The sequence below is a fragment of the Myotis yumanensis genome, unplaced genomic scaffold (genome assembly GCF_028538775.1).
Source record: "Myotis yumanensis isolate MYYU_CA2020_CCGP unplaced genomic scaffold, mMyoYum1.0.hap1 SCAF_14, whole genome shotgun sequence".
NCBI classification, from domain to species: Eukaryota; Metazoa; Chordata; class Mammalia; order Chiroptera; family Vespertilionidae; genus Myotis; species Myotis yumanensis.
Genome location: NW_027223765.1, coordinates 6715582 through 6742806, shown reverse-complemented (window position 1 = coordinate 6742806; position 27225 = coordinate 6715582). Strand labels below are relative to the sequence as shown.

Below are 27225 nucleotides of genomic sequence, written 5' to 3'. Positions count from 1 at the left end.
GAGCAAATCTAGAAAATTAGAACAAAAGTAAAAGTAAACAAAAACCCTATTCTGATTTATACAGCATACACAACTGTACATTTATACAAACATGCACATGTGCACACTCTGACACACACATTTCCAAGGAACTATGAACTAAAGAGAAAAGTAAATCCACAGAGCACTTAGAATATGAAAACATTACATATATTGAAACAAATGGGGTCTGTATAAAACTATACTAGTCATATTTATAATATTAAATGTTTTTTTGTTATTAAAGAAGCAAAACTAATGAAATAGACATTGAATTCTAGACATCAAAGATAAATGCGATAAATGCAAAAACCAATTAATTAAAACCAGAGAACTATAGAAATTTATGATAATTGAAGAGTTTGTGCTTTAGAAAAATATAAAATAGAATTTCTTTGTAAACTAAATCAAGAAAAAAATAAATAAAATAAAAATATAAGACTATAAAAGAGATGTAAATTTTTAAATTTAAATATATAAATGTGATATAAATTGATGCTAATAAGTTTTAAAGTCATAATTCTAATAATATCAGAATATTCATGAAAAATAATTAAAGAAATAAAATTTTTTAATTGATTAAACCTTCAGAAAGAGATTCTTTGGCTAAGTGATTTAGCTGATAAATTTTGAAGGAACAGTTAATTCCCATGCAATATAAAATGTTTCAAAGCAAAAAAAATTAGAAACTAAAAGATATGTTGTGAAGCTACTATAACCTCGAGTACCAAAGCCTAACATGGCTGGTAAGTGTGTACACATGCTCCATGTTCACATACACACACACACACACACACATTCACATAGACTTTTATACAGAGATATACACAAACCACACACTAATTGTATTTCTTCAGAGAAATGATGCATACTAAGTAAATATTAACAAATTAGACACAGAAGAACATTAAATAATAAATTACCAGATAATTTTACAGGAATGCAAGGATACCTTAAATATTGAGATACTGCTAAGTCACATCAATAATTCAATAAGAAAAGTCATTTCTCCTATTAATTTATAGTTTAACCCAGTTCTCATAAAAATCTCAGTGGGACTTTTTTAAGGTTTATGTAGGAATAAATCAGAAAAAATAGACAAAAGCATTTTGCAAAGTTAAAGTGATTTTCCTGCCAGATTTTCAAACAAATTAAAAGCTGTAAAGCAGCGATTTTCAACCTTTTTCATCTCTGGGCACACATACACTAATTACTCAAATTCTGCGGCACACCAAAATTACATATTTTTTGCCAATCAGACCAAAAAATAGGTATAATTTTGATTCATTCACACTGGATGGCTATTGTTATGTTGGCTGTTATCATTTTTTTTATTTGACAATCTAAGGGAAGGGAGGTCAGTGCCCCTGACTAAATATTCAGGCATTGCATGTTTTAAAAATCCTTGCTGCATAATGGTAGAAAATTGCTTCTATAGAGGAATTAGTGATGAATGGAATAAATGAGAAAGCTCAGATACAGTGCAGGCACATAGAAAATATGTTATGTGAATTTTTTAAAGCATTAGGAACTAGGAGGGAAAGTATAGATTTTCTTTTTTTAATGTGCTTGGGAGATTGGCCAAGGGGGTGGTAGTGCGAAGGGCACCAACTTGCCTTAGTAGTCCATATACCCAAATAAATTTCAGGTGGATTAAAATGCACGTGGTAAACATGCATCACTTTTTAAATATTATGAACAATGTAACTGGTCAATGAGCGTGAATACCTTCTATGACATAAAAAAGCAGCAGCCGTTTCCCAGGCCTCTCCTCCCTTCTGCCACGTGGCTGACCGTGTGCTCACTGTCTCGCCTCAGGAGCCCACCCTGGAATCCGCTGTGATGTATTAGCCCCACGGAGCTCCACTGCCAGTGACCCACTGCCTCCGGCGTACACGACAGTGCCTTGACCCAACAGCCATTGAATACTATATGGATCTCCACCTGAGGAGAGGGCCTGGGGAGTCACGGTGCACAGGGCTGTCCTGATACCTCACCCAGAGAGCGGCCCCAGGCATCGGCATGGCGGTCTCGCCCGCTTTCTGCCTTAGGCTCCCAGGAGAAGCCAGAACAGAAAACCGAGATGCTGGCTTCCAACAGTAGAGTTCCACGTCCAAAATGCATCGTGTCCCTGTCTGCTTTGCTACTGTATGTTGTCTTTGTGATCTTTTTTTTTAAATCCTTTTGCTTCAACTAAAATGACATATCAACAATTTGTCCAAAGAAGAGTGGTTGGGTGGGGGTGGGGGTGGGGGTGGAGGGAAGGGAGATGGGTATTTTCATTTAATTCATCATCAGTTCTTACTAATCTCTCACAAGCATCTTATCTTGCAAATGCTAAGGGAAAAGATGAAAATGCCCGTGTGAGCACTAGGGACTGTCACAGTTGGAGAGTGCTCACCCATCAAGGATGCAGGTCTTCCTTTAGCCACTTCCTTCCTGCTAGGCCCCCAGCCCACCGCACCACCCGTCATTCTCATTGCTTTGCGATCATCAGCCACAGAATAGAAAGCTCTGCCTCACCCATTGCCACGCCCAGGCCCATTTGAAACTATGGCTCATTGGGAATTTAGGTTCTTCCTTGGACTTCCTGAGACTTTCCCCACTCTGGAGTGGAGAGGGGCTTGAGAAAGCCCATCACTGGCTTAACTTTAGGGCACTGTCCAGAACCAACGTGACGTGGGTCAGCGATGACCGCCTCTAAATGAGGTGTCACTCAATGCATTGTCGCAGACTATAGCCACATGAGAAAATGTTGTCCTCCAAAATTTACTTCCCAATAAATATTCAGCCAAAGTAGTAAAATGACCATAAAGACAAAAATAGTTAAGGAATAGCCAGAAAACTTTCAGGACAAACTGTGAATTTAATGGACACAGAGTTGATACTAACTAACTCTGTTTCAGGTCTCAAATGCATGACTATGTAGACTGTGTTTATAAAAGCAAATGGAACTGGAATTTCACTCAATCGATCATTCTGCTAACATATTCTGAATCTAAGGAAGAAGGCAAAGATGGGAGGCAAGGGAATAGTATGACTGATGTTTATTATCCTTCTCGTTTTAATCCTTAGAGCAACCCTATTCAAAAGGTATGGCCATTTTTTTTATATCCGGAGACTGAGGGCCATAGACATTAATTTGCAACGTCACACCTGGAAGCTAAGTATAGTTAGAATGCCTCGCGCCCAAAGAGCCTCCCTCCGTCTCTGTGTTGTTTCCAACGGCTACGCTCTTTTGCTGGTCGGCACATTCCCAGACCTGACTTACTGCTGAAATGTGTGCTGTGGTGCATTCCTGATGGGGGTCTATCTATCTTCCAATAATTATTCTTGCTGATGCTGTGTATGTCTTCTCCGACAGAAATAATGCCTTGGAAATAAAGTCAATCTTTGGTCTTTTGCTCTGTTGGTATGGTTCAAAGCAAACAAATTCAAATTTGAAAAACACAACAGAAAGGATCTGGTTCCAAATAGAACATTTTCTTCAGGAGGCATGAAAAGCAGCTATTGTTGTGTTACAGTGTTAAAATATTCCGTTTTCCTTGACGAAAATGTGTACTGTGTGAGCCTTGCAAAAAAAAAAAAAAAAAAAAGAAGAAGAAGAAGCCTGCTCTATGGCATTTGAATTTTTATAAAGGTTTCCTTGTGCCAAAAAAAGTGCAAAGATTTAATTTACTATTAAAAACCATAAGTATATGTTATAGTTCCAGAAGAATTATTTTGTCATCAAGTGATTTTGATCTTCAGTGTCAATATTTATATTTAGATTAATTTTTATAAATGAAAATATTTTAATGGTTTGAGAAAATGAAGACAGGACCATTTCTGTGATGGCCTCTGAAAGTTATGCTTGCCTTCATGTTATATGCACATTGCTGAGAATTACTGTCAGGAGAAATGATAAAGAAGTAAAAGTCATTTATGAAAATAATGTTGGTAGGAATGTGATTTTTGTTGGTTTGTTTTTTGGTTAGGAAAGGCTGGGAGAGAAGAGGGGCTAGGGACAGAAGTCAGTGGTCAGTCACCAGAGGGGCCAACATTCCAAGTCACGGTTGCCTGGTACCCCAGTCCTGCCAGTCACCTCTCCATGCTTGTTCTCCTGAGAACAGAATTCCCAGCAATCACCTCTACTGAGTGACACCCAGGTAAGACCAGCAATTCTCCAAGCAGGGGATCGGAGTGAGAGGATAGGCGTGGTAGTGTGATTTTGCCTCTTAGGGGACATTTTTGATCGCCATATCATGGAGTGGTCATACAGTGGCTAGTGGCCAGGGAGGCTCCTAAACATCCTACAACGCACAGGACAGTCCCCCACAACAAAGATCATCCAACTCAAAATGTCAGGAGTACTAAGGCTGAGAACTTGGGTTAGACCCTGGCGGTAAGCCTGGGCATCCGTGGAGAAGCCCCTGCCAGTCTCTGCAGGGACTCTGAAGCTGAGCGGGAAGCAGGTCAGGAACTCCCCTGGAGTCCTGCACAGGCTCAGGGCAGTTGTTGCTCCTCTGTGTCTGGCCCGTCCCGAACGCTGAAGCCAGACACTGTCCCCTGCCATTCCCACGTAGGAATAGGAACCCTCCACTAACCTGAAATGAACATGTGAATGAAAACACTATAAAAGCCAAGAGCCTTCTCTGCCTGGGGGTTAAAGCAGGCCACAGAGCCCTGACCGATTTGGCTCAGTGGGGTCACAGATCCCTTCCTCACGGTGTTGTGAAAGGTTGAATGAAATAGCACATGAGAAACCCCCAGCAGAATGTTTGGTAACTACAGATACTCGACGCTTGTGTCCTCCTTTTCTCTTAGGATAAGAAAATCACTGAAGTGTCAGCACCAGGACTTATGATGCAAATTGCTGTGCCTCAATTTTTCTATTGTTAGTAGACAAGATTATTGTTCTTCCAATATTCACTCCCTCTAATCCCCTAATTCTGGGAGGAGTGCACTACCCCGCCCCACGAAAGTTGGGCTTGACCGTGCCACTTGCCTTTATGCTTGGTAGAGCATACTTCTTTGTCTTAGTCCGTTCAGGCTGCTGTAACAAATACCAGAGACTGGGCAGTTTATAAACAACAGAAATTTATTTCTCCCAGTTCTTAAGTCCAAGATTAGGGTGCTGGTTGGAATCCGGTAAAACCTGTCGCAGACTTCGGACCTACCCCGTTTCCTCACATGGTGGAAGACCTCAAGGGATCCCTCTGGGGCCTCTTTTAATAGGACACTTACCCCAAGCACGAGGGAGGAGCCCTCACGACCTAGTACCCCCCAAAGGCCTCACCTCCCAGTATCATCACCTTAGGGATTAGGTTTCAACATATGAATTATGGAGGGACACAAACCTTCAGACCATAGTATTCTCCAACCCTTGGTTTGGACTTGGCCATGTGACTTGCTTTAGCTAATGAGATGTTAGAAGAGGGACATAAGGGGCTTGAAATACGTTGATGGAGTTGGGTTTGTCCACTTACATGTTGCCCTTCACCATGAGAACATGCCATAGGGAGCCCACGGGTCCAAGGAGCAGACCCAGGCTCAAGATGCAGCTTGCAGTCAAGCTCAGAGAGCCCAGCTGAGATGGCAGAGCCACCTCGGCCAACCTGTAGACACGAGCGAGAATAAATCACTGCTTTATGAAACCATCCAAATTTGGGATGGTTTGTTATGCAGCAATACTACCTGAAAAGTTAGTTTCACCGCCTTAGTTTAGTTCTTGTGTTAGAGATGAAGTGCAGATGAGTATCCAAAGTAAACCCACGTGTCAGTATCAAGGGTGCATATAAACAAACATTGAGCTACTTATTTTTGATGTTTCATAATTTACATATGAAACTTTGGTTACATTTTGAGGAGGGCATCTATCTATTTCAATGTGTGCTTGTGTTGATCTTCCACAAAGGTTCCTCTATTCATTGAAATTTTTGATAAAACTTTCAAGCACAGGAGCCATTTGGTATAGTCCTTTAAAAATAACTTCTCGCATGACGGCCGCTCTATTTTCTCCCAGAAGTATTTCCCATACAAAATTTGCATTTGACAGAACAGTTGGTTGCGTGAGCCTTCTGTCTCTGCAACCGAGTTATAATGATGATAAAATGCAGGTAAGTAGAGTTGCATTTTAAAGAGCTTTCTAAGGACTGGAAGACTTTAACGCCCACTTCAAACACTGGAAACCTCAAAGAAGTTATCCAGATGGAACCAGTTTGTTGGAATCAAGTCCTAAAATATAGAAAAATTTGTTTTGTATCAAAGCTATCACGTTTGATCAAGATGAAAGATTTAAGGTCATGCCTCTCAAACTTTAATGGGCAAATTCTGATTCAGCAGGGCTGGGATGGGGCCCAGGATGCAGCATTTCTGACAAGCTCCCGGCTGATGCCAGTGCTGCTGGCCACACTGTGAGCAGAGAGGTTCAGTGCGGTCCCTCTGACAGTCCCCTGCAGGACTGAGCCCCGGTTACCCACAGTGCAAACCCACAGTCTGCTCTGGGGAGACCCCTGCTGAGCCGTCCCCTGCTGTGCACTCGCGTGTCGCATGTCCTCCCACACTGACCTGAAAGCTCCCTGAAGACAGAGTTCCATATGTCCCACACAGAGCCTGGAACTGAGCAGGTGCTTAAAACGAAGTTGGTTCACCTGGAAGGCCATGGCGGTCAGGCTCTAGGCTGTGGTTATGTCAAGCCAGTCTAGGAGGGAGACAAGACACAGAATTAATCATGTTGGCATCACCTTCAGAGAAGGATACACGGTCAGACCTGGGCAGAGTCGTATTGCCCAGAGACAGGCGGAGGTGGCGGTCAAAGGTCTGTATTGAAGATCTCAAATCCACATCTCTGGCTTGTCCTGCTGCCTTTCATGTTGTCTCATGTCTCCTTCAAGTGCCTTTTTGTTCCTTTATGTTGCTGGGATGATTCACTTGGGGTTTGAAAAATCTCCCTGCTATGAAAGTTACTGTATTCCCTTCGATCTTGAGAATCTGTATTATACCTTGAGGCTCTATTATACCATATGGGAGGGAGGGGACATCAGAACCCCCCGGGTGCTTTTTAAGAACGCACGTCAGCCCCGTTCCCCTTCCCAACCCCTAAGAGTTCACACTATCCTGCTTCCTAACCAGAACCCGACCCAGGCCCAAGGCAATAGTGAGGCTGCAGGTAGGTGCTCATCAGTAGGCGGCAGACTGAGGCCAAGCAGAAAGGGAAGGGGGGAAGGAGAGGGTGAAAAGACCCCCAGGTTTCTCACCAGGGCTGCTGGGGCAGTGGCAGCTCCATTAGCTGAAACAGTGGGATCAATATGGGAAATAGTAGTTCTTGTTTTTGCTCTGAAGTTGGCTCAGATTTTTGTTTGAACTGGTTTTGCAATCTCCACACGTTTTAATGAGCTACCCTGGACGACACCGAAAATGTTCATTCTGAGTAACGAAAAGAGGTCATTCAGGGTCTGGCTGTACATTTCCACCATTATTTGTAACTCAGCATCCCAGCCGAACAACAGGGTGACTGCGTTATAGCTAACAATTGGTGTTTGCATGACATCCTAGCTCATGCATGAAGACAAACCTCATTCCATCTGTTTTTTCTGCTAATGGCCAGTGATGTTCCCACAGGCTAATTACAGCAATTACATCGAAAATAATGTGTTTACTCTGAAAAGCCAGATTTGGTTTTTGTGACTGGGATGTTTTAACAAATACACAACTGTTTCTAAGAGGGGGAAGGTCTTCACTCTTTATCATCTATTTTTTTTAAAAAACAACAACACACCACATGAAATCCCTTTCTGAAGTTACCATGAAAAATGCTATTGTGGATATTGCCTGTTGTATCGCATGGGGTCCTTTATTTTTAATTGTGGAATTTTACTCCAAGAAGCAACGACATGGCCCTCCAAATTCTGTTCTGTTACTGACAGCTCTGCAAATTCTCAGATGTTTTGATTAAGGAGCATTATTATTATTAAAGAGGCCTAGTCCTCAAAGGGAATTAAGGTGAGCTGAATTCAAGAGTAGACTTTTTAGAATTTTATTTAATGTTTTATTACTGTGTTGTACACCTAGAACACTAATATTGTATGTCAACTGTAATTGAAAACATATTTTAAATTGGTTTTCTTACAGTCTCTTTGTCCTACCCATATCTCAAAGATGCTTTTGGTGAAGAATAACTTCCTCTGTTTTTTGTTTGTTTTAGCTTAAGGAGAAATTCTAATGCATTTCCTTTTGCTCATAGCTTATTGCAACCATGTAACCCCAGTAGAAATGAGCTGAGACCCTCCCTGATCTCATGAATGTTTGAAAACTGTCCCCTCTGTTTCAGCTCTGTCCCCTCATGCTGATACCATGATGCCACTGAGTGCAACTCTGAACAGAACTATCCCCTGCTGCTATCTACCAACCACTGCTAACCCAGCCCCTGGAGTGCCTACTTCCTTCCCTTGGCTTCCAGGCCACCACTGTCCCCCGATTTTCCTCCTATTTAAAACATTGCATTGGCACAGTGTGAGTAGACAAAGAGCCAGCAAAAGAATTGGAAATAGTGTGATCAATGACATGGAAAAAGGCCAAGAGAGTGTGATGTCATCGAAGCCAAGAGAAGAAGGGAGTAGTTCACTTCGTGAGGTGCTGCGTAGGGGGTCTAGTAAGATAAGAACAGTGAGTGGCACTGGATTGGCAAGAGAGAGGTCAAGGAAACTTGACATGAATGGCCTCGGCATAGCAGGGAGACAGAGGCTTGCTTGGAGGGCTGGGGAGGAATGGGTCCTAGCAAGGAAAGGATATAAGACCAAGGGAAGCTTTGGTTTTTGTCCTTTTAAGATGGAAGATTCTAGAAAATAGTTGCATCCTGGTGGATTTAATGCCGAGAGAGAGAGAGAGAGAGAGAGAGAGAGATTATAAATGCAACTTCCTTGAGAGAGCAGCAGAAGAAAACTGGGATAATTCATCTATTTTAACAACAAGGCAAAGGACAGTGACACAAATGGAGGGAGGTCTGGAATTTGGTGTCTGGGTGAGGTCTGTCCCACCTGATCACTTCAATGTTCTCATTCAGTGTGAGCAAGGTCATCAGCTGAGGATGAACACAGGGGAAGGAACTGGGATTTGAGAAGAGAGGAAATGTATGAAATCACCAGCGTAGAGAGAACAACCCCGGAGGCAGGGCAGTACGGAGCTGACTGCTCGTCTGAGATCCGTGTTCCCGAGTTTAGGACGAGGCTGGCTGAAGAACACAGGGTCAGTGCATGGAAACGGAGCCCTGACCCGGTACTCGGCATGCTCTCTGTACGAGCTGTTACTCTTCTCCCCCGTGAATATTTCTCCATTGTTTGCTTATATGAGATACACTCCTGTCAAACAAGACACAAGATCTTGGGTGAGGTTGTTTTACGAACGTTATAAATCCATTCAATACAGACCATGTTTACAATAAAGTACGATGAAACTTAAGTCGTGAAAATGTAGAGCCTGTGGCCTAAGAAACTGACAGAACACGAAGAGGAGGATAGCAATTAGTGGGATTTTATGAAGATGCGGTGCCATTGATCTGCATCTGGATGTGGCTGTTCCCAGAGCTCTGGGCAGCCCTGTAATGTAAGGTCATGCGTTGGTTGGCTTGGGATGATGTACAGTGGTGGGTGGACTGTGACACGGTTATACTCAACCTATACAATAGCTGGTGGCTCATTTCAAAGAGTAATAGAATCGATTAAGTAGCTTTTATATTAAAGTGAGCTAAGAAAAGAATTCAGGGAAGCTATTATTACATTGAAAATATCAGCATAAAAATTTGAGACTCGGAAAGGTCAATGGTCTACCCTTGAAATAAGAAGCAACACTCTCCTGTATCACCCCACCTTCCAGAAAGTTCTAGGAAATCAAATAACACGCAGCTTTCACCCCCACACTGTGGTCTTCTGCCCTTCCCTCACTGGGAAAAAAGGGGGGAGGGGTATTCTTGGAGCATAGAATCAGGTGATCAAAATCAATTTTTTTTTCATCTTATTGAGATGACCATAGAGCTTATGTCCTTTAATGTGTCGATATATTAGGGAAGGGGGGACCATCTCTTCACAATGTGGTAGAGTATCCTGTCTGTAACTAGAAGTTAAACCTTGTTGGGGTCCAACCCCAGCAGGTCCAGGGGTCCCCAAAGGTGTGGACGGAGTCGGCGATGAAGGAATGACACGAAGACAGCCTTCAGTTGATCAGCAGCCTAGTCAGGACCTATAGCCAGGATCTCCAGCCAAAGTTCTGGTTGGAGTTCTGGTTAGGAACTGATGAGGATCTGATGTTTATTGTCTTGTTACATCCATATTTATACCAGTCGATTTTAATCCTGTCAATTTCTATTACAAAGGTTAGGGCGTTTCTTATCTCCATTCCAGGGAGTAAAGATTATGTAGCTTAACTACCCGCCTGGCACTTAATTAAGGGGTTGTATCCCCTCCCTAACCTCAGGGAAAGATCCCCACCTGGGGAAACAACCTTTCTCGGAGAGGTGACCTTGGTTAAAACACATGGCGCTAAAGAGAGCAAACATATTAAGAACAATATGCTATATATGCCAGGTCCCTTGAAACATATGCTGTGCAGATGTTTCTTTCCTGCAGCGACTGTGTCAAGCAGCAAGGATGGACCGGCTCCCGGCAAAACCTCAATAAAATAATACTATATATGGCTTCCCAAAGGTATACACAATACGTATGCCTTTTCGAAGAGCTTTCTGGAAGTTAGCTGGCTCATGACTCTTGATTCCCTTCTTTCCCATGCTGTCCAGGGGGCTCATCGCCTCCATCTGAGAGATGCCAGGTCTCCGCCTCCTCTACTCAAGATCACCAAGTCTCCATTTCCCTTTTGACCTTGCCGACTAAAAGGCAACTCCCAGGCGCGGTCTTGCTTATATTTCTGTTTTAAAGGCCTGTTACTTTGATGTGTTAAGGACCTTGGGTGTGGAGGGTTCCTCAGTTCCTGGCTGGTGAACAATTCTCTGTAGTTACGGAGGTTTCCAGGGACATGATTTTACTTTTGACCTATGTGAATATAGATAATGAGTTTTGCTCTAACAGAATTCTACGTTCAATGATAAGAAAAGGAATTAAACCCTTCTTATCATATACGTAATGTTTCAAGCATTTATGTTACACATTGCTAATATAACAACCAAGCATGATAATTCAAGATTTTCACTGACTTCTAACGGACCTGAACACTACAGAGTGTCTAAAAGGTCTAGAAATATAGTGTACTTATTGTACTTTTTCAGAATAAAAACAGATTGGACCTATTGCTTTCAATTTACAGGTATTTCACCTGAAAAGTTTTCTGGAGGCTGAAAAAAATACCACTACAGTATATTATTTGAAAACGTAACAAATCAATGTAACTAATAAGCTCTGTGAATCTCACTGAGGCAGTAAAAAGACCCTAGAGCAGTGGTTCTCCACCTTCCTAATGCCGAGATCCTTTAATACAGTTCCTCATGTTGTGGTGACCCCCAATTTCATTGCTACAAATTGAACATAATTAAAGCATAGTGATTCATCACAAAAACAGTATGTAATTATATATGTGTTTTTCCGATGGTCTTAGGCGACCCCTGTGAAAGGGTCGTTCGACCCCCAAAGGGGTCAGGACCCACAGGTTGAGAACCGCTGCCCTAGAGCCTCTTCCCATTTAGTATGTCTGGGGTAGGGGGGAAAGACGGCAAACTATGGATGAAGGAGAACCCAAGGCCCTCACCGGATAGCATGTCCTCATGACTAGCAGGTACCAGAAACAGCTACACAAAACCCACCATTGTCCTCATGTAGGCAAACTGCTGGGATGCTGTGCAATACATCACAGTGTCCCCTTTATGAGGGCCCCAGAAAAATATCTCCTGTGGCTCAGGGCCGGGCAGAGTCACTCCTCCTGCACAACTGGTATGTTCTCACCCTGCAGACACAGGGACTTTCTAGCTCATTTCTCTCTGTGTCTCTCTCTCTTAGCCTTTAAGATGGTAAAAGCCAGTTTGGGGGGGTCTATCTCTAGCATTGGGAGCTTTTATTTTTCAACTATTCTACTTTTTAAAAAAATCTTCCCTGATTCCTTTAGTCCATACCACTGTGCTCTGCTAGTGATCTAAACTTTCTTCTGGAATAAGGCCGAATATCATCACCTTAAACTAGACTGGTACCATTCAGAACTAAAAATACGAGGTTTTAAGTCTTCTAATTCCCCTTGTTTTGGAACCAGCTCTAAAACTTCACACTGTAGTTTGGATATAAATGTGTTATTCATTTTAAATCAGGCCTAGAGGACCAAAAATGTAGTTGGATTCCTCAGAGTTAAGAATTTGATTTTTTTAAGGCAAATTATGTAACCTACAAAAGCCCCCATTTCTGCATCTGTTAAAGAGAGTAATAACTACATCATAGAATGGCTCTGGATTAATAATATTGTATATAAACCTTACAACAGGCATGTAGTAAGCACTAGATGGTACCTATCACCAGCTTTAATTACAAAATATTATTAAATCCAGATAGTCTAAACCTGGGGTCTGCAGATACTTGTCCATGGATAAATTGTGGGGGTCGGGGAAAAGGGGGAGAATTCCTAAAACTGGACAGGAAAAAAGGGATTACACCTCCATTTTCACTAACTTCTAAGCAAAGTGTAGTATTTCCTTCATTAGGAATGCTGGGGACATCACAGTAATATTAGAAGGACCTGTCACTGTGCCCCAATAGAGGTCACAGGTATATTCCTATTTCTGCTGTTGCAGATATCTCAAAATATCTGTTATCACCTTTTGAAATTCTAGTAGTCAGACCTACTGCTAGATCTTGTTAATGCAATGATAAAGAAACATTATGTTAGCCATGTATCGCTTTTAAGTTCACTATAATTGGTTTCCTTTGTAACCCTAGAATAGATGTTTTATTTCATGCACTGAAAGCATATTCTGAGAAGGGGGTGCAGAGGCTTCACAAGACTGTCATGGGATTTTTAAAAAAATGGTTAAGGACCCCTAATTTGTAGTCTATCTCCTCGCTTCCAGAAAGCCAACCACTGAGCCCCAGGGAGGCCCGCTGGGGTGAGCCCATTCCCGACGTCCCGGGTGTGTTTTCTGTGCGCAACTTGACAGCCTCTGGGACCTGACTCTGCACCAGGGAGCCTCTCGGGGGAGCGCCCTTCAGTCCCGATCAGGCACCTGTCCGGTTCACGGCTCTGTGTTCACACCCACGGGCTGGCTTTCCGGTGTGTGCGCCCGGCCCGTCCTGACCCCAGGAGCTCGCTAGATTCGCCAGTTCTCGGGTCACACCCCGGACCTCCTGAAACCCGAACTCTGGGTCTCTCACTGTGTTTTATCCATCCTTCCAGGAGGTGCACGCAGGAGTCTGAAAACCACCGCGCGAGGGAACCGGGAGGCGGCCCAACCCCGCGGGGAGGGAGGGAGGGCAGCTCCCACCTCGAACCTCAGCAACGCGGGGGGAGGAGAGGCTGGAATTTCGATGCGGGAGATGCTGAGGGGCGGCCATCGAGTCCAAAGGAGGTGCCATTACATTACCCCGGCCTCCAGGGTGACCGATGGAGGTTATCCCCCAGTTCTGACCCCCCGGTGCCGCCGCTGTACCGTGAGGAGAGCCTGCGAGCGCGCGGAGAGGACGGCCCCGACCTGCGGGCTCTCGCGGGGACCGCTGCACCCACCCGGACCGTCCTTGTCCTGCGGGCCAGCGCTGGGCCGCGAACTCCCTGCTGGGAATTGCGGTTCCGGAAGCCCACCGGCCCCAGGCTTTCCGAGCGCTGCTGCCTCTGGGAAACTACAAGTCCCATAATTCCTGGCGCGGGCGAGCACGTGGGCGGGGCGGCGGGCTCGGCTAAATAGTCTCCACCGGCCATTTTGTCGGGGAAGCCGCAGCGCCGCCTCTTCTGTCGCGTCCTCGCCTCCCTCGCCGCCGCCTCTTCCTCCGCCTCCTCCCGGCTTCCGCCGCCGCCGCCGCCGCTGCCGCTCCCGCCGAATCCCAGCCCCGGGGCGAAGCATCTCTTGATTTCCGTTTTCTCGCCCCTGCAGCCTCTTGACACGGTGATCCGGGCGGGCCCCGCAGGAATTTTATCCCCTCACCGGCCTCACATTAGTATCGCATGTCCACTATCCAGAACCTCCAATCTTTCGGTAAGACCCGCTGGCCGCCGTCCCCTGCTGGCCCCCGCGCGCCCTCGGCCGCCCCGCCGCCCCTGCCCGGGCCCCCTCCCCGCCCTCCGGGACCCCGAGTGGGGCTTTGTCTCGGCGCCCAGAAAATGGCGACTGGTCCCCCACGACCCCTCCCCGAGCCGACCGGCCCCCGGCCCCGCTCCCCGGCTCCCGGCGCGGCCCCTGCCATCCCCGCGGCCCCTCGCCTGCCCAGCCGCTCGCTGGGGCGATGCCGGGCTCGGGGGTCGGCGTCCCTTCGCGGGCGGAGCTGCCGGGGAGCAGGTGTCGGGGACACTTAGTGAAAGATGCGGAGACGGGCCTCCGAGGGGCCCCCCTTTCCTCCGCTGGGAGAGTCGTTTGTCAGATGACGCCCCTCGATCTCTGCGCACACACACACACACACACACACACACGTGTGTATATGGGTACGTTTTTTTGTTGTTCCTTTTTGCACGGCACCTTCACGGTGACATGATTGGGGGACTTGAATGTTTCTGTTGTCAGCAGAATGTCATCGCGTGACGCACATTTTTTTAAAAAAATGTTTTATTGATTTATTTTTATTTATTTTTTTTACAGAGAGGAAGGGAGAGGGATAGAGTTAGAAACATCCATGGGAGAGAAACATGGATCAGCTGCCTCCTGCGCGCCCCCTACTGGGGATGTGCCCGCAACCCAGGTACATGCCCTTGACCGGAATCGAACCTGGGACCCTTGAGTCCGCGGGCCGATGCTCCATCCTCTGAGCCAAGGTGGTCAGGGCAAAGCACATTATTTATGGCGGCTATAAAATAAGGGCTTAACATTTCTTGTCTCGTTAGCGGGCCGTGCTCAGCGGTGACGCTGTCTCCCTAGAACATCTTTCTGCCGGGATAGCCATGGCCGTGCCCATGCAAAGCGTTCTCCTTTTGCGGGAGCACCTGGGAGGTTTTATTTATGCCCCGCCCCCCACACCCCCATTCCCATCCGCGGAAAGAGGGGGGACACTAGAACCTTCTCTGCTGGCTGTCTAGACTGCAGCCTACCCTAGACCTGGAAAACTAACGACTGAACGGTATTTCCTGCTTTTGACTGTTGTTTCTCTTTTGCAGACCCCTTTGCTGATGCAACTAAGGGTGACGACTTACTCCCGGCAGGGACTGAGGATTACATTCATATAAGAATCCAGCAACGGAACGGCAGGAAGACGCTGACCACTGTCCAGGGCATTGCAGATGATTATGACAAAAAGAAACTTGTGAAAGCTTTCAAAAAGGTACAGGTGTTAGGGAGGAGAGGTTAAAGTGGGGTCACGGATGCGCACCTCTGCATTGGATGATGGTCACAGCTTAGCAGTGCGGGTCCAGGAGAGCGGTGTTCATTCTCCCACTTAACACTCAGGTGTTTATGTCTGGTCTCCCGTCTTAACCTAAGATTGACGTGGCCTTCTAGCAACAGGCGACATAATGTAGTTCTTGATGGTCCAAGTAACATCATTGCCTTTATTATGTGACCTGCTGGTTCATTTCAGATTACCTTGGGAGTGTTGGGGGTTGGGGGTTAGAGGAGACAAACTTGTTTCATGAACATAGTCAATGTTACGGAGTAGCTGATTTTAGTCTTACAGCGAAAGTAAAACCTCAGAGTTTGACTCAGTTCTGTTGGACATGTATATTCTTCTCCAGAAATTTGCCTGCAATGGTACTGTGATTGAGCACCCCGAGTACGGAGAGGTTATTCAGCTTCAAGGGGACCAGAGGAAAAACATTTGCCAGTTCCTCTTGGAGGTGAGTGGGTGCTTTGTGTACACCCTTGCGATGGCTTTGTCATTGGAATGGCTGCATCATCCCTGCTTCTCCACGGTGTTTTGTGGCATGTCAGGGTACTCATATGTGACTGGAACTGTTTGTTGTTAACAGTTGGTGCCACCAAAAAAAAAAATGTGATAAGCTTTTAGCAATGCTGCTTCTTAATGGCTGCTCCATGTTTTCTTAGGGGTGAATTTATATAGTCCTTAGCGTGATTCTGCTAAATTAAGTTTTATTTTGCAGGTTGGCATTGTCAAGGAGGAACAGCTTAAGGTTCATGGATTCTAAAATGAACCTAAATACATGGAGAATTTCTTGAATAATTTTATTCTCTAAATCCAGTTTGGCTGCCTTGTGAAATGATTCTCTGCAGTAAACGGACTTTTCATTTATTTAATCATTCAAACTTCCATTCACATCATCTGCATGATTACAGAAAACATGGGGTATGTAGGCTAGTAACACATAAGAAAATTGCAGTAAGATGGTAACGAAACCCCGTATTCATCTTAACATGTTTCCAATGGAAAATATTTTGTTTTGAGTGTTTATTTGTTTATTGTTCAGTTTATTACTTTTCACTTGATTAAATGTTTTTTGTTGTATTAAACCATGTATGTTGCAGCTTAACAATAAAATCTATGAATTCTTCTGTGAGCAGTTAGGGTCTCAAATCTAAACGAGATGCACATATATTTTGTCTTTCATAATTGGTGTTCTCATTCTGTAAGTATTCTTTCTAATTAGCTTCAGCTTCTGTTAAAACCCAAGCGAGAAGATAACATTTGTTACATGTACCTTGTGTTCTTCATTTGCTGACTTAAAAATAAGAATAGAAACAAGGAATAAACTCAGCCAGGGGAAAGAATCTGCCACAATATAGTGTTAAATCTTGAAAACTAATGTGAAGTAGCCCTGGGCCGGGTGGCTCAGTTGATTGAAGCATCGTCCCAAAAAGTTGTGGGTTGGAGGTTAGGGCACATACCTAGGTTATGTACCGGAGGCAACCCATTGATGTTTTTCTCTCTCCTCTCTGTAAAAACATATCCTTGGGTGAGGAATAAGAAAAACAATATGTGAAGTCTAATTTAGATGAAGGTATTAGCACATGGAATTCTTGAGATGTTTTTTATGGTTCTGTTACCGCACTGCCACTGTAAGTATCCCCAAGTGCCAGGTAATATAGTAGGCTTATGACATAAGTAAATGTAGTCATAGGCACTGCCCTGCAAGTGGGTGATAGTGACACCACCTTAGAGCTGGAAGACACTGAGTTCAGGTTAACTTCCCTTAAGGGCCAGCGTTGGGATGCCAGCCCAGGGCTTCCAGCCAGAAAAGCCGTATTTCACTGCATCATGGTTTTGGTGTGTTTCACCAAAGGAAGTGAAAGCCACATGTGATTACCTGGGAGCTGGTGTGGTGCAAGAAATAATATGATTTGCAGTTCTTGATTGTGAGATTTCTGCAGCTTATTGTGAATTTCAAACTTCTTCTCGTTGAGTAGTAATTATTTGCTCAGTCATTAAAACCACTTAGTGAAGACAAATGCATCCACAAGTGTATACTTTTTAGCTTTATGCAGTGGAATGATGATGGTGGAAAGAATGCCTATCACATTCTCTACCAGCTGAACCCTTGCCCCTAATTTGATGATTCTGCTTTGGCGGGGGGGGGGGGGGGGGGGGGTTGTTTTACAGACACTTAAGGAAGTAGGTCTTGTTATTTTCTATCCCATCTTACCTCCAATCAAGAGAGACAGACTATTGAGTACACCAAAGTAGAGTGCTGAATTTGATAAGTTCCTTTCTGATAAACATCAATATAATTTGACTAAAAAGATCAAGAGATTTGGGAGAATGATTGAGAAATCCTCACTTTGCTGCCTGCACCATTTTGTAATGATTTCAGTTATAGAGGTGCTATAGAAATAGTTTATGAAAATGATATGGCAGAAACGTACACTAACATGAAATTAGAGTGCTGTGCAAGGAACAGCGTGCAGTCTGGAGAGAACTTTAACCCACACTGAATTGTCTGCTAAGATGAGTGTTGAACAAAGCGGGTGGGAAGGATAGGACCCTTCATCTTGGCCCCCATACGTAAGTTCTTGGTCTTCCTATGCCAGCCCACCACCTTGGATGGATCCGAGCCTGCGCAAAGCTGGGTTTTGTGAGGAGTGCCACTCCTGATCTTCCAGCCTGTGAGCCCAGACACCCAATTGGACTTATCACCTGTAGGGCAGTCCCAGTCCTTAGAGCAAGAACTGGGTATGTGCCCTTTCCTTTCCTGACTTTATGCAGTGCAGTGAAAACAGGATGTAGTTAAGAATACAGGTTTCTGCATTTCCACTGAAACAAGTCAAAGGATAAAGTTGGAATGTTCCCCTTGTGTGGGAAAGCTGACTGGGAGCGTCAGAGGTACCTAAGCATGGCAGCAGGGCTGACTGTTCTTGGCTCCAGGGGCAAAGGGCTAGGCAGCATTGTGCAATGGGAGGGGAAACAGACTTAACCAATGCAGCAAAAATAACTACCCAGATTGGGTATCTCCCTGTGCCTGCAGGGTGGGGAGCTTTTGATCTGCAGTTCCTTTAGGGATCTGTACATTCAGGTGCAAAACGAAAAATGCCACGTGGAGGACAAGAAGACTTGTCCCTGAAATTATAGTCTTGGCAGAAGTCTTGGCAAAGCCATTAGGAAATTGGTGTTTGATTGAGGCACAGCCTAGTATAAAGTGCTACTAGCAAGGATGTCCTGTGCTCCTCAATCCTGCCCCTCTCCCTCCCCTGCCCCCTTCTGCCCAGGAAAGCCTGGGGCAGCAGCCTGCTCTACTCAGGAGATGCTGTTCTCAACCGTCCTAGAAATGGGCTGGATGTGATCATGTGGCAGGAATAGTTCTAGTCCCCATCAGGAGGGGAGTTAACCAAAATGACTGGGAGAAAAGCAGAATGGTAACACATCTCTGCCGCCTGTCACCAGCTGGGCTCCAGATAAAGAAATGGGTAGTTACACCTCAGGAAAACCCAACCTCATTAGGTCGCCCACACAGACCTGTTTCATTGGTCCTGGGAGGATTTCCTGTGCCAAACCAGGCTTCCTTGTGGGAAGGAATGAGGGAGGCGTGGCTCTGCTGTGGCTAAAACCAAGGGACTCCTCACTTGCAGTGGACTGCACCCGGCTGCCCTCACCTGACATGCAGGCGCTAGCCAGGCCACATTGTGCTTGTCTGGGACCAAGTGAATCAGAATTCAGGAGCAAAACCATGTCGGGCCCTCCACACTGACAGCTCCTTTCACACAGCCATGCCAGCTTTTAACTCCCTTTTTATCTGGATAACGGAAGCTCGGAAAAAGAAGTCATATATTGGAGGAATGGTTGTATTTCTTCACTCCTGGAACACCATTCAGAGTGGAGTTAGTGCCAGTAGAGGAGGGGATGCCAAACTGGGCATTGCTGTGCTGGGTGACGTGGCCCGTGGGGATTCTCTGACCTGTATGGAGGAGTTAAGTGGCAACTTAACCTCTGCATTGGCCATGTGGTGTCAGTGTGGGTCTGGTGTCTCACCTGTTAGCTCTTCAGTCTGGTTTTGAACAGAGCAGGAGGAACAGTGCATCTGCTGTGTCTATGGCTGTTTTCCCAAAAAACTGAGGGCCTTATCTGAATCTCCGTGGTACCTTCATCTCAAACTTCATGCACAACCTACAGACTTTTTCTCATGCAAACAGCAATTGCTAAGAGATAGGCCCCATTCATTCAAGGCACAAGGTTCAAAGCCAAACTCCCCTACAGGGAATCTAAGTGACCTAGGCCCCCACCTGCTGCCGCTGCTGCCCTCTGCTGCAGCCTGGAAGGTCTCAAAGGGCCTCTGGGCCTACAAAGGCTGGCTGTAAACCTGGGGTTCGGCTCCATGTGTCCCTCACCCACTCTTATCAGGACCCCAAGACCCCATTCCTCGGTCCGTTGAGCAAGGAACAGCGTGCAGTCTGGAGAGCAGAGAGAGAATCAGACAGTACTTTAACCCATGTCAGCCATGACAAGTTCTGTGGGGGAGACATCCACAAGTCCACTCTGAGTGCTTATTGCCACGGACTTGTTAGATTAGACCATGGGAACTACTCGCAACTTACTTGATACACCAAGTTTGTTGAAATGAAACAGCATCGGGTACCCAAGAAATGATATATTAAGTAGGGAGTTAAAAGGGGGCAGTGGGTGCTTAGGCAAGTATGTAGTCCTTTCACCCCCTCTTGTGGCCATTTGAAAAACTAGCTAGCTCCTGGCAGTTCAGGGTGAATTATGGGAGGTTTAAATTGTTACAGGCAATTAAAGCACCTGCTGACAGGTTTAATTTTGTTATCCCTCACATGTTATGCAGAAATTGATCAAGCCAAGCCTTTATTCTTGAAATCCATAAAAATCTATCTCAATTTCTTTTACCTGAGAGAGACCAAAAAATGCTTTAAGAGTCTTACCCTGGGGATGTATAACACCACTTCCCCTGCTATCTACCACAATGTTGTTAGGAGGAATTTAATCGAAATGTAAACACAGGCATCTGTTTATGGCCTCCAGAGACTAGGTGATTAAGCTAGGAAACAATCAGGGCTCCTCCTAAATTGTCACAAGTTGAGGAACACAATCTGGAATTACTAAGTATATGGTGTGATGTTCTCAATCTAAACCTCCGTCTTAGACCAGTAAACAGCGAGCCTTTTTGCCTGCTGGGGACACACCCACTGAGAGGGTCACTTGAAGATTAGCAGCTTCTCTTTGGGAAAAGTAGTAACTAAACTCCTTTAAAGATCCAATGTCTACAGTCCAGGCACACCTCAGAGATATTGTTTCTAGACTAGCACAGTGAAGCGAGTAATGGTATATGTCTATATCTATATCTATATATTTATATAGATATAGATATAGATATCTTTACTAGAGGCCCAGTGCACGGATTCATGCACCGGTGGGGTCCCTTGGCCTGGCCTGCACCCTTTCGCAATCTGGGACCCCTTGGGGGATGTTGGACTGCCAGTTTCAGCCGAATCCCCACAGGCCAGGCCAAGGGACCCCACCCATGCACAAATCCATGCACTAGGCCTCTAGTATGCATATAAGATCTTTGGTTAATCTCTTCCTGCCCTCCCACTTCCCCCTTTCCTCTGAGATTCATCAGTCTGTTCCATGTTTCCAAGCCTGTGTGTTGAACATGTGCCCCCTGGTGGTCAGTGCGTGTCATAGTTATCAGTTGAATGGTCAAGCCATCGCTTAGGCTTTTATATATATAGATAGATAGATTTCAGAGAGGAAGGGAGAGGTAGAGAGAGAGAGAGAGAGAGAGAGATTGAAACATCAATGATGAGAGAGAATCACTGATCGGCTGGCTGCCTCCTGCACAACCCCCATGAGGGATCGAGCCCGCAACCCAAGCATGTGCCCTCTACCGGAATTGAACCTGGGACTTTTCAGTCTGCAGGCCAACACTATCCACTGAGCCAAATCGGCTAGAGCAAGTCACGATCTTTTTGCTAGTGAAAAGTCTTGCCTTCAATTTATAAAAAACACAATGTCTGCGAAGCACAGGCGTGTCTGTACATGAAGCCTTTCCGTTAGTTCTAAGGAACCCAGAATGGGGCTCAGAAGGCTGGTTCATTATAACACACTCATCTGGAGAGCCTCCAGCAGATCTCACCTTTATAAGCAGGGGAGGCCTCCTGAGAGTCCAGGGTAACCCAGAAATTGTCCTTGAGGGATTTGATTCCACCTGAGTCAATGTTAGCATCCCGAGATGGTCACATTTGGACCCTGTGCATCCCTGAAGTGGGAAATGGCTAAGATCAACTGAGAGGCGTTTCTTCAGAAAATTTGCTCTCTAACAACAGATTCTTCGACCCTGTCCACATTTCTCCCCATCACTGCCCCTCATTTCTCACTCCCTTGCAATGAGGTGAAAATGGCTAACCTCTTTTGAACACTTGTAACCTGGAGCACTGAGTGCTCTGCCTGTGTCAGCCTGTGTGATTCTCAGACTTCGTGACCCAGACTTTCATTCCCTGGCTTTCCATCGTAATTACCCCGCCCCATCCATGGCTAACAAATGAGCCTATCTTGTTTTTGCTAGTTGACTTTCCATCTCTCCCAACCCCACTAATATGTAAGGTACACAGAGACGCCTGTAGGAGGTGCTGTCGGTACCTCACTCATGTCCCCTTGGTGCTCACCATTCCCTTGCTGTACACCAGGTGCTCAACCGCAGGCATCTGTGACCTTCGCTCAAGGGTTTCTCTGGCCCCAGGAGCACCTGGGCCTACACAGGTAGGATGGAAGACCAGGGGTTGACACCTGCCCCCACCCCTGCTTGAGCAGCCCTCCATCAAGGACTGATGGGAGTTCCTATAGAAGTATCCCAGCTCCCTCAGACTCTGGTGGGAAAACTTGGAAGCATCTTCTATCCTGGCTCCAAAATTCTCCAGCAAGACCGGGCCTCAGCTATCCACCATGGTGACCTTCCATAAAACACCCTTTCCCGTCTCGTTTCTCCATACTTCTACCAGTGCTTTCAGAGATCACCTCCCAAATTGGTAGAAGTATGGAACCCTCTAAGGCACCTCTATGTCTCACCCCTAGTGCTTAGAACAGGGTCTGGAACACAGTAGGTGCTCAATATTTGTTGAACCAATGACTAAATCTCCCGTCCTCTGACTTCCACGCACCCCTTGGGAAATTCCGGTCTGATTATCCTATAGCATAGCTGTGGATCAGTCTCAGCTTTGAAGGCATTTGGATCCTGTGTGTCCCTGAAGTTGGAAATGGCTAAGATTATTGTCATAGGATTCTTCGAACAAAATCATTTCTGGCACGCCATCTCCTCACTCCCTCCTTCCATGTGAACTCCCTGGAGTGGGGGAAGAGGATAGGAATGCAGTTCCAGGAGAAAGAAAGTTGGCAGAATGCCTGGCAAAGACATATTCTACCAGGGACTTGGAAAGACCAGGGTTCCAGGATTCCAACCCAGACCCCAGATTCCTACCCTACAGAAACTCCTCCCCCAGCTGCCATGCCTCACAGGCTGCTCCTGGCCCGTCAAACCCACCTTCACCCAGGCCCTTGTCACATTGTCTTCTTTAAGTTTTACTGAGATAGAATTCACATACCATAAAATTCAACCATTTAAAGTATAGAGTCCTCTGTGTTATACTATAATCACAAACTTGTGCGACCATCACCACAAGTTCAGAACATCTCCTTGCCCACAAAAGAAACCTCATGCCCATTAGCAGTCAGTCACTCCCCATGCGTATGTTCTCCTGTGGGCGTGTATCGTTTTGGCTCTTACATTTAAGTCTTTGGTCCATTTTTAATTAAGTTCTGTGTATCGGTGTAAATTAGGGATATAAATTCATTCCTTTTCATGTGGATATCCAGTTGTCCCAGCATCATTTGTTGAAAAGATTAGTCTCCCCCATTGAATGGTCTTGGCACCCTTGTTGAAAGTCAGTTGGCCACAAATGAGAGTGTATTTCTAGTCTCTCAACGCTTCCATTGATCTGTGTATTCTTATGCCAAACCCACATTGTCTTAATTACTGTAGCTTTGTAGTGAGCTCTGAAATCAGACAGTGTGAGTCCTTCCACTTTTCTTTTTTTATAAGATAGATTTTCTCATGTCACAACATGCCATTCTTTTGATGTTATCCTCAACTGTTCAAAAATAGAAAATCCATTCTTTTTAGCTAACTGGCCATAGAAAATCAAGTGACAGGCCAGATTTGGCCCAAGATCCATAGTTCACAGATGCTAATTTAATGCGACATGGGAATCGTGGTGCTTAAATAAGTCACACGTTGAACTGAGAAACTGGTTAGCAGCTCATTCCCACTAAAATGGTATTTGCAGAACCACAGTTGCTGCGGGTTTTTACCCGAAGCCCCTAAATGTAAACCGTGGTCGCCCAGCAACAGTAGATGAAAGCCTAAGCAAAGAGGCATTTCCAAGACAGGCGGGGAGGGGGACCTGAGGGACAGGCCACTTGGCCTCCAAGGCCTTAGGGACCTGCCCACAGGTAGTCGGGGCCATGCTAGGACCTACATCCAAGGCCAAAGTTGCATCCATGGGTTCATCTGGAGTCACAAAGCACATCCCACTCAGTTTGGAGAGGGAGGGACAAAACCAGCGATCAGAGTTGCCTTTTTGGCACAGACAGTGCTGTGTCACTGGGACTTTTTGTCAAAGGGCCTGGATTCTGCTGTCAGCCTGCTCTGTGATCGAGAGAAGCTCCAAACCCCAACTGCTTGGCAGAATCTGTGCACAACCTCATTCTGACTGTGTGGTGGGAGGCATGGTAGCTGAGGTCCCAAACCTCAGTTTCCTTATCCATAAAGTGGAGATGATGATAACCTCAGAGACTCATTGTGGGGATTACTTGCACAGTACTTGGCATGTAATAAGCATGCAATACATGTTATTATTACCTATCAAAGGAGAGAACATTGGTCATGGTAACTTTATGGAAGTCAGTGGAGTAAGTACATGTTGTGAACATATAAGAGTAAGAGCTTAAGTGGAATTTTAATCATCTCTTTACAAGCCAGGCCTGCAGAATCCTGGGGACTAAATAAACATTCTAAGTTGGTGGCAGGGCACAGCAGCCTTCAGAGAACAAAAGAGTGAGCTTTGACCTTGAGCTGCTTAATCTCTGGAGCACTGTAGTCATGGCTCCTCTTTTATTCTTATTTGTATCTTTTTCTCTTTTTTTCTTGATCAGTGTTGCCAGAGGCTTATCAGTTTTTCATTTAAAAAAAACTTCTTTGGCTTTCTTGACCCTCCCAATTATATGTTTATTTTCTGTCTTATTAATTCCTGCCCTTATCTTCAACACTGTCCTCCTTCCACTTTCTCTGTTCTATCCTTGTTATAGCTTCTAAGGTAAGACACTTAGCTTACTAACTTCTCCTTGTTTCCGCTGTCAGCATTCAAGGATGTAAATTTCCCCTGTGCCGCTCACACTCGGGTTTCGGTGGTATTTTCATTATCATTCGCTGAGAAACATGCTTTAGTTCCCGTCACATTTGGTGTTCTCCACTCCTTGGGGACCTCTGTGGGCTACCCACTCTGCTCAAATCTGCAGGAGCTACACACCTGCTCTCAGCTTCCTCCTAATTCAGTTCATTTTCACGGCTTGTGGCTAGCTGTCTTCAAATATTGTATTTGGAGATATCATTATCTTGGTTGTTTCTCTTGCTTACAATGTGGCAGGGATATCTTTGCTCTAACCACAAATCCCCAGGTGTATTTTGTTATTTTACTAAATTAAAAAAAAATAGTAGATGCAGGTCCCACATATGACCAATAGGTGATGCTGTTGACCTAGTTACCGCTGGTCCTTAACCTTTCCACCTGTAATCTAATTGCTATTTGCTTGGGTGCTGGTGATGTGATGCGGGTGAGTTGCAAAGGTTCATAGTGCGGGGCATAATAACAGGAGTCCGTGTGGTGGCTTCAGAGAAGTCCTGCATTCGAATCCAGGCTCCGCCATTTCCCAGCTGTGTGACCAGGTCAAGCCAGCTAACTCTCAGAGCCTCGGTTTCCTCAGCAGCAACTTGGGATATTTTGCTTAGTGACACAGTGTCCACTGTCAGGGTGAAATGAAGTGATGGGAGTATGACTTTGAACTCAATACTTTGCCATGAAGGAGCTGTTGAGCTTTTAAGAAATGTGAGGCTAGCTGGCAATGTGAACACTGGTATACCCTGAGCCCTGAAACTCTTCTAGTTTGTCATGGAGACAACATATGGAACCACTTTCAAACCCACCTGATCCGTAGAATCACCTGGAACACAGTGAAAATTCACCAACTCTTGAGACCCATCATATCCCCGAATCTAGAATCTCTGGAAGGGTGGGGCTTATGTTTTTAATAAGCGCTCAGCTGGATTCTTGAGACCAAGCCAGTGTGAAACACTGGCGTACAGAATATAAAAATATGGAAGGACCTGCCTCCATTCTGGAAATGCGGGGAAAGGGCCCTCCATCTGCTTGAAACGGCAGCATTTCCCCGTTAGCTTTCATAAAGATGGGGTCAAAGGCAGCCTGGAGAGACAGCCCAACCCTCTAGTGAAGGAGGGAGGAGGAAGAAAGTGGGGGTGCCAGTCACCAGACAGCCCCACACGCCTCTTGCCTTGGAGGGACGGGGCCAGGCTGGGCCAGGCCTCCAGGATTCCATCCAAGGGGCCTGTGGGCTTCCGAAAGGCAGGGCCTAGGCCTTCCTGCTTGACCCCGCACACCTATCCTTGCCTGGGGCTGCTACTTCAGGGGGAGTGGGGGAGGTAAGGGAGGAGTCAGTAGGATCACGAGATATCATGTTATTGTGCCAGACACTTTATCGCTGTCATATCAAGACTTAATATCAGACTTTCCTAGAATTCCACTTCAGGGCAGCATTACCTCACTTGAGCCACCAGGGGAGGTGGGGCAGGAGACTAACCCCCATTTCACAGGCGAGGAGACTGGCTAGAGGTGCCCTGGCCTTGCCCAGCCAGTGTGTGATGAGGCCACGGCAGGTGCTTTTCTGATCTTCCAGTGACTTCTCTGAGTCATTGAGTCAGCTTGGCAGTGGATGGAAAAGCCAGTTTATCAGCCCCAGTTAAAAGTATTGAATAGTTTTCTCTGCGCCCTAATTATTTTTCTAAGAAATGAGGGAGGTGGACAGCAGCTTTTCTTCAGTTGGTTATTCAATTACTTAAATGATATGACCAGTGAGCAGAATAATAGAAATAATAATAAAAGGAGATGAAATAAAACTCTCTTTAAGCCTTTCCTAGGACCTTGGTGATTCTCTTAGGAAAAAAAATACAGTCATACAATTAAGGCCACATTGTAAGCTGAGTCTTTGTCAGCAATGCCCAGGGTGTTGAGGGAATTTAAGGGCTTGAGGTTGAATGATGTGAAGTCTGCTTGGCAGCCGGAGAGTGCCATGTCTACCAGGAAATCTTTGCTTCCTAAAAATGGAAGCGCTGCCTGATAAAGCCAGGACAGTTACAGCCACGACTCATTTGTAACTGAATGCTTGTAATGGGAGTTGAAAACCCCAAATCTAATTTGTCAGTAATGGACAAAACATTCTATCTATAGAGACATCCATTGCAGATAAACAGTGAGCAGTATCTTCTGCCTTCTTCCATTTACAATGACTGCTCCTTAGGAATGGCAGCTTCACTGGCTGCAGAACCGTTGCCGGCATTAAGGAGATGTTGAACTTTAAAACA

The 27225-nt window shown here is 45.4% G+C and overlaps 2 protein-coding genes and 1 long non-coding RNA gene across 5 annotated transcripts in view; 2 read left to right on the top strand and 1 right to left on the bottom strand.

The window, feature by feature from the left end:
- MYRIP (myosin VIIA and Rab interacting protein) overlaps nt 1–3952 on the top strand; it is a 162044-nt gene extending 158092 nt beyond the window's left edge. For both annotated transcript variants that reach the window (XM_070391557.1, XM_070391555.1), the window contains one exon: nt 1837–3952. In XM_070391557.1, coding sequence (XP_070247658.1) covers nt 1837–1869 — 33 coding nt within the window. In that variant the 3' untranslated portion in view covers nt 1870–3952. The remainder of the gene's footprint in view (nt 1–1836) is intronic.
- Nucleotides 3953–5097: 1145 nt separating this feature from the next.
- LOC138992325 (uncharacterized) lies at nt 5098–13741 on the bottom strand. 2 transcript variants are annotated; one of them, XR_011468091.1, is made up of 3 exons: nt 13628–13741; nt 6568–6700; nt 5098–6234 (listed from the first exon to the last, which is right to left on the bottom strand). It is a non-coding gene; the product is annotated as an uncharacterized lncRNA (long non-coding RNA). The 2 variants fall into 2 exon arrangements; XR_011468090.1 differs by lacking the exon at nt 13628–13741 and adding an exon at nt 7257–7405.
- A 168-nt stretch (nt 13742–13909) lies between these two features.
- On the top strand, nt 13910–17518 carry EIF1B (eukaryotic translation initiation factor 1B). Its single transcript, XM_070391049.1, has 4 exons — nt 13910–14167; nt 15277–15440; nt 15850–15951; nt 16216–17518. The coding sequence occupies exons 1-4, from the start codon at nt 14137–14139 to the stop codon at nt 16258–16260; spliced, it is 342 nt and encodes a 113-aa protein (XP_070247150.1). The 5' UTR covers nt 13910–14136; the 3' UTR covers nt 16261–17518.
- The last annotated feature ends 9707 nt before the right edge of the window (nt 17519–27225 follow it).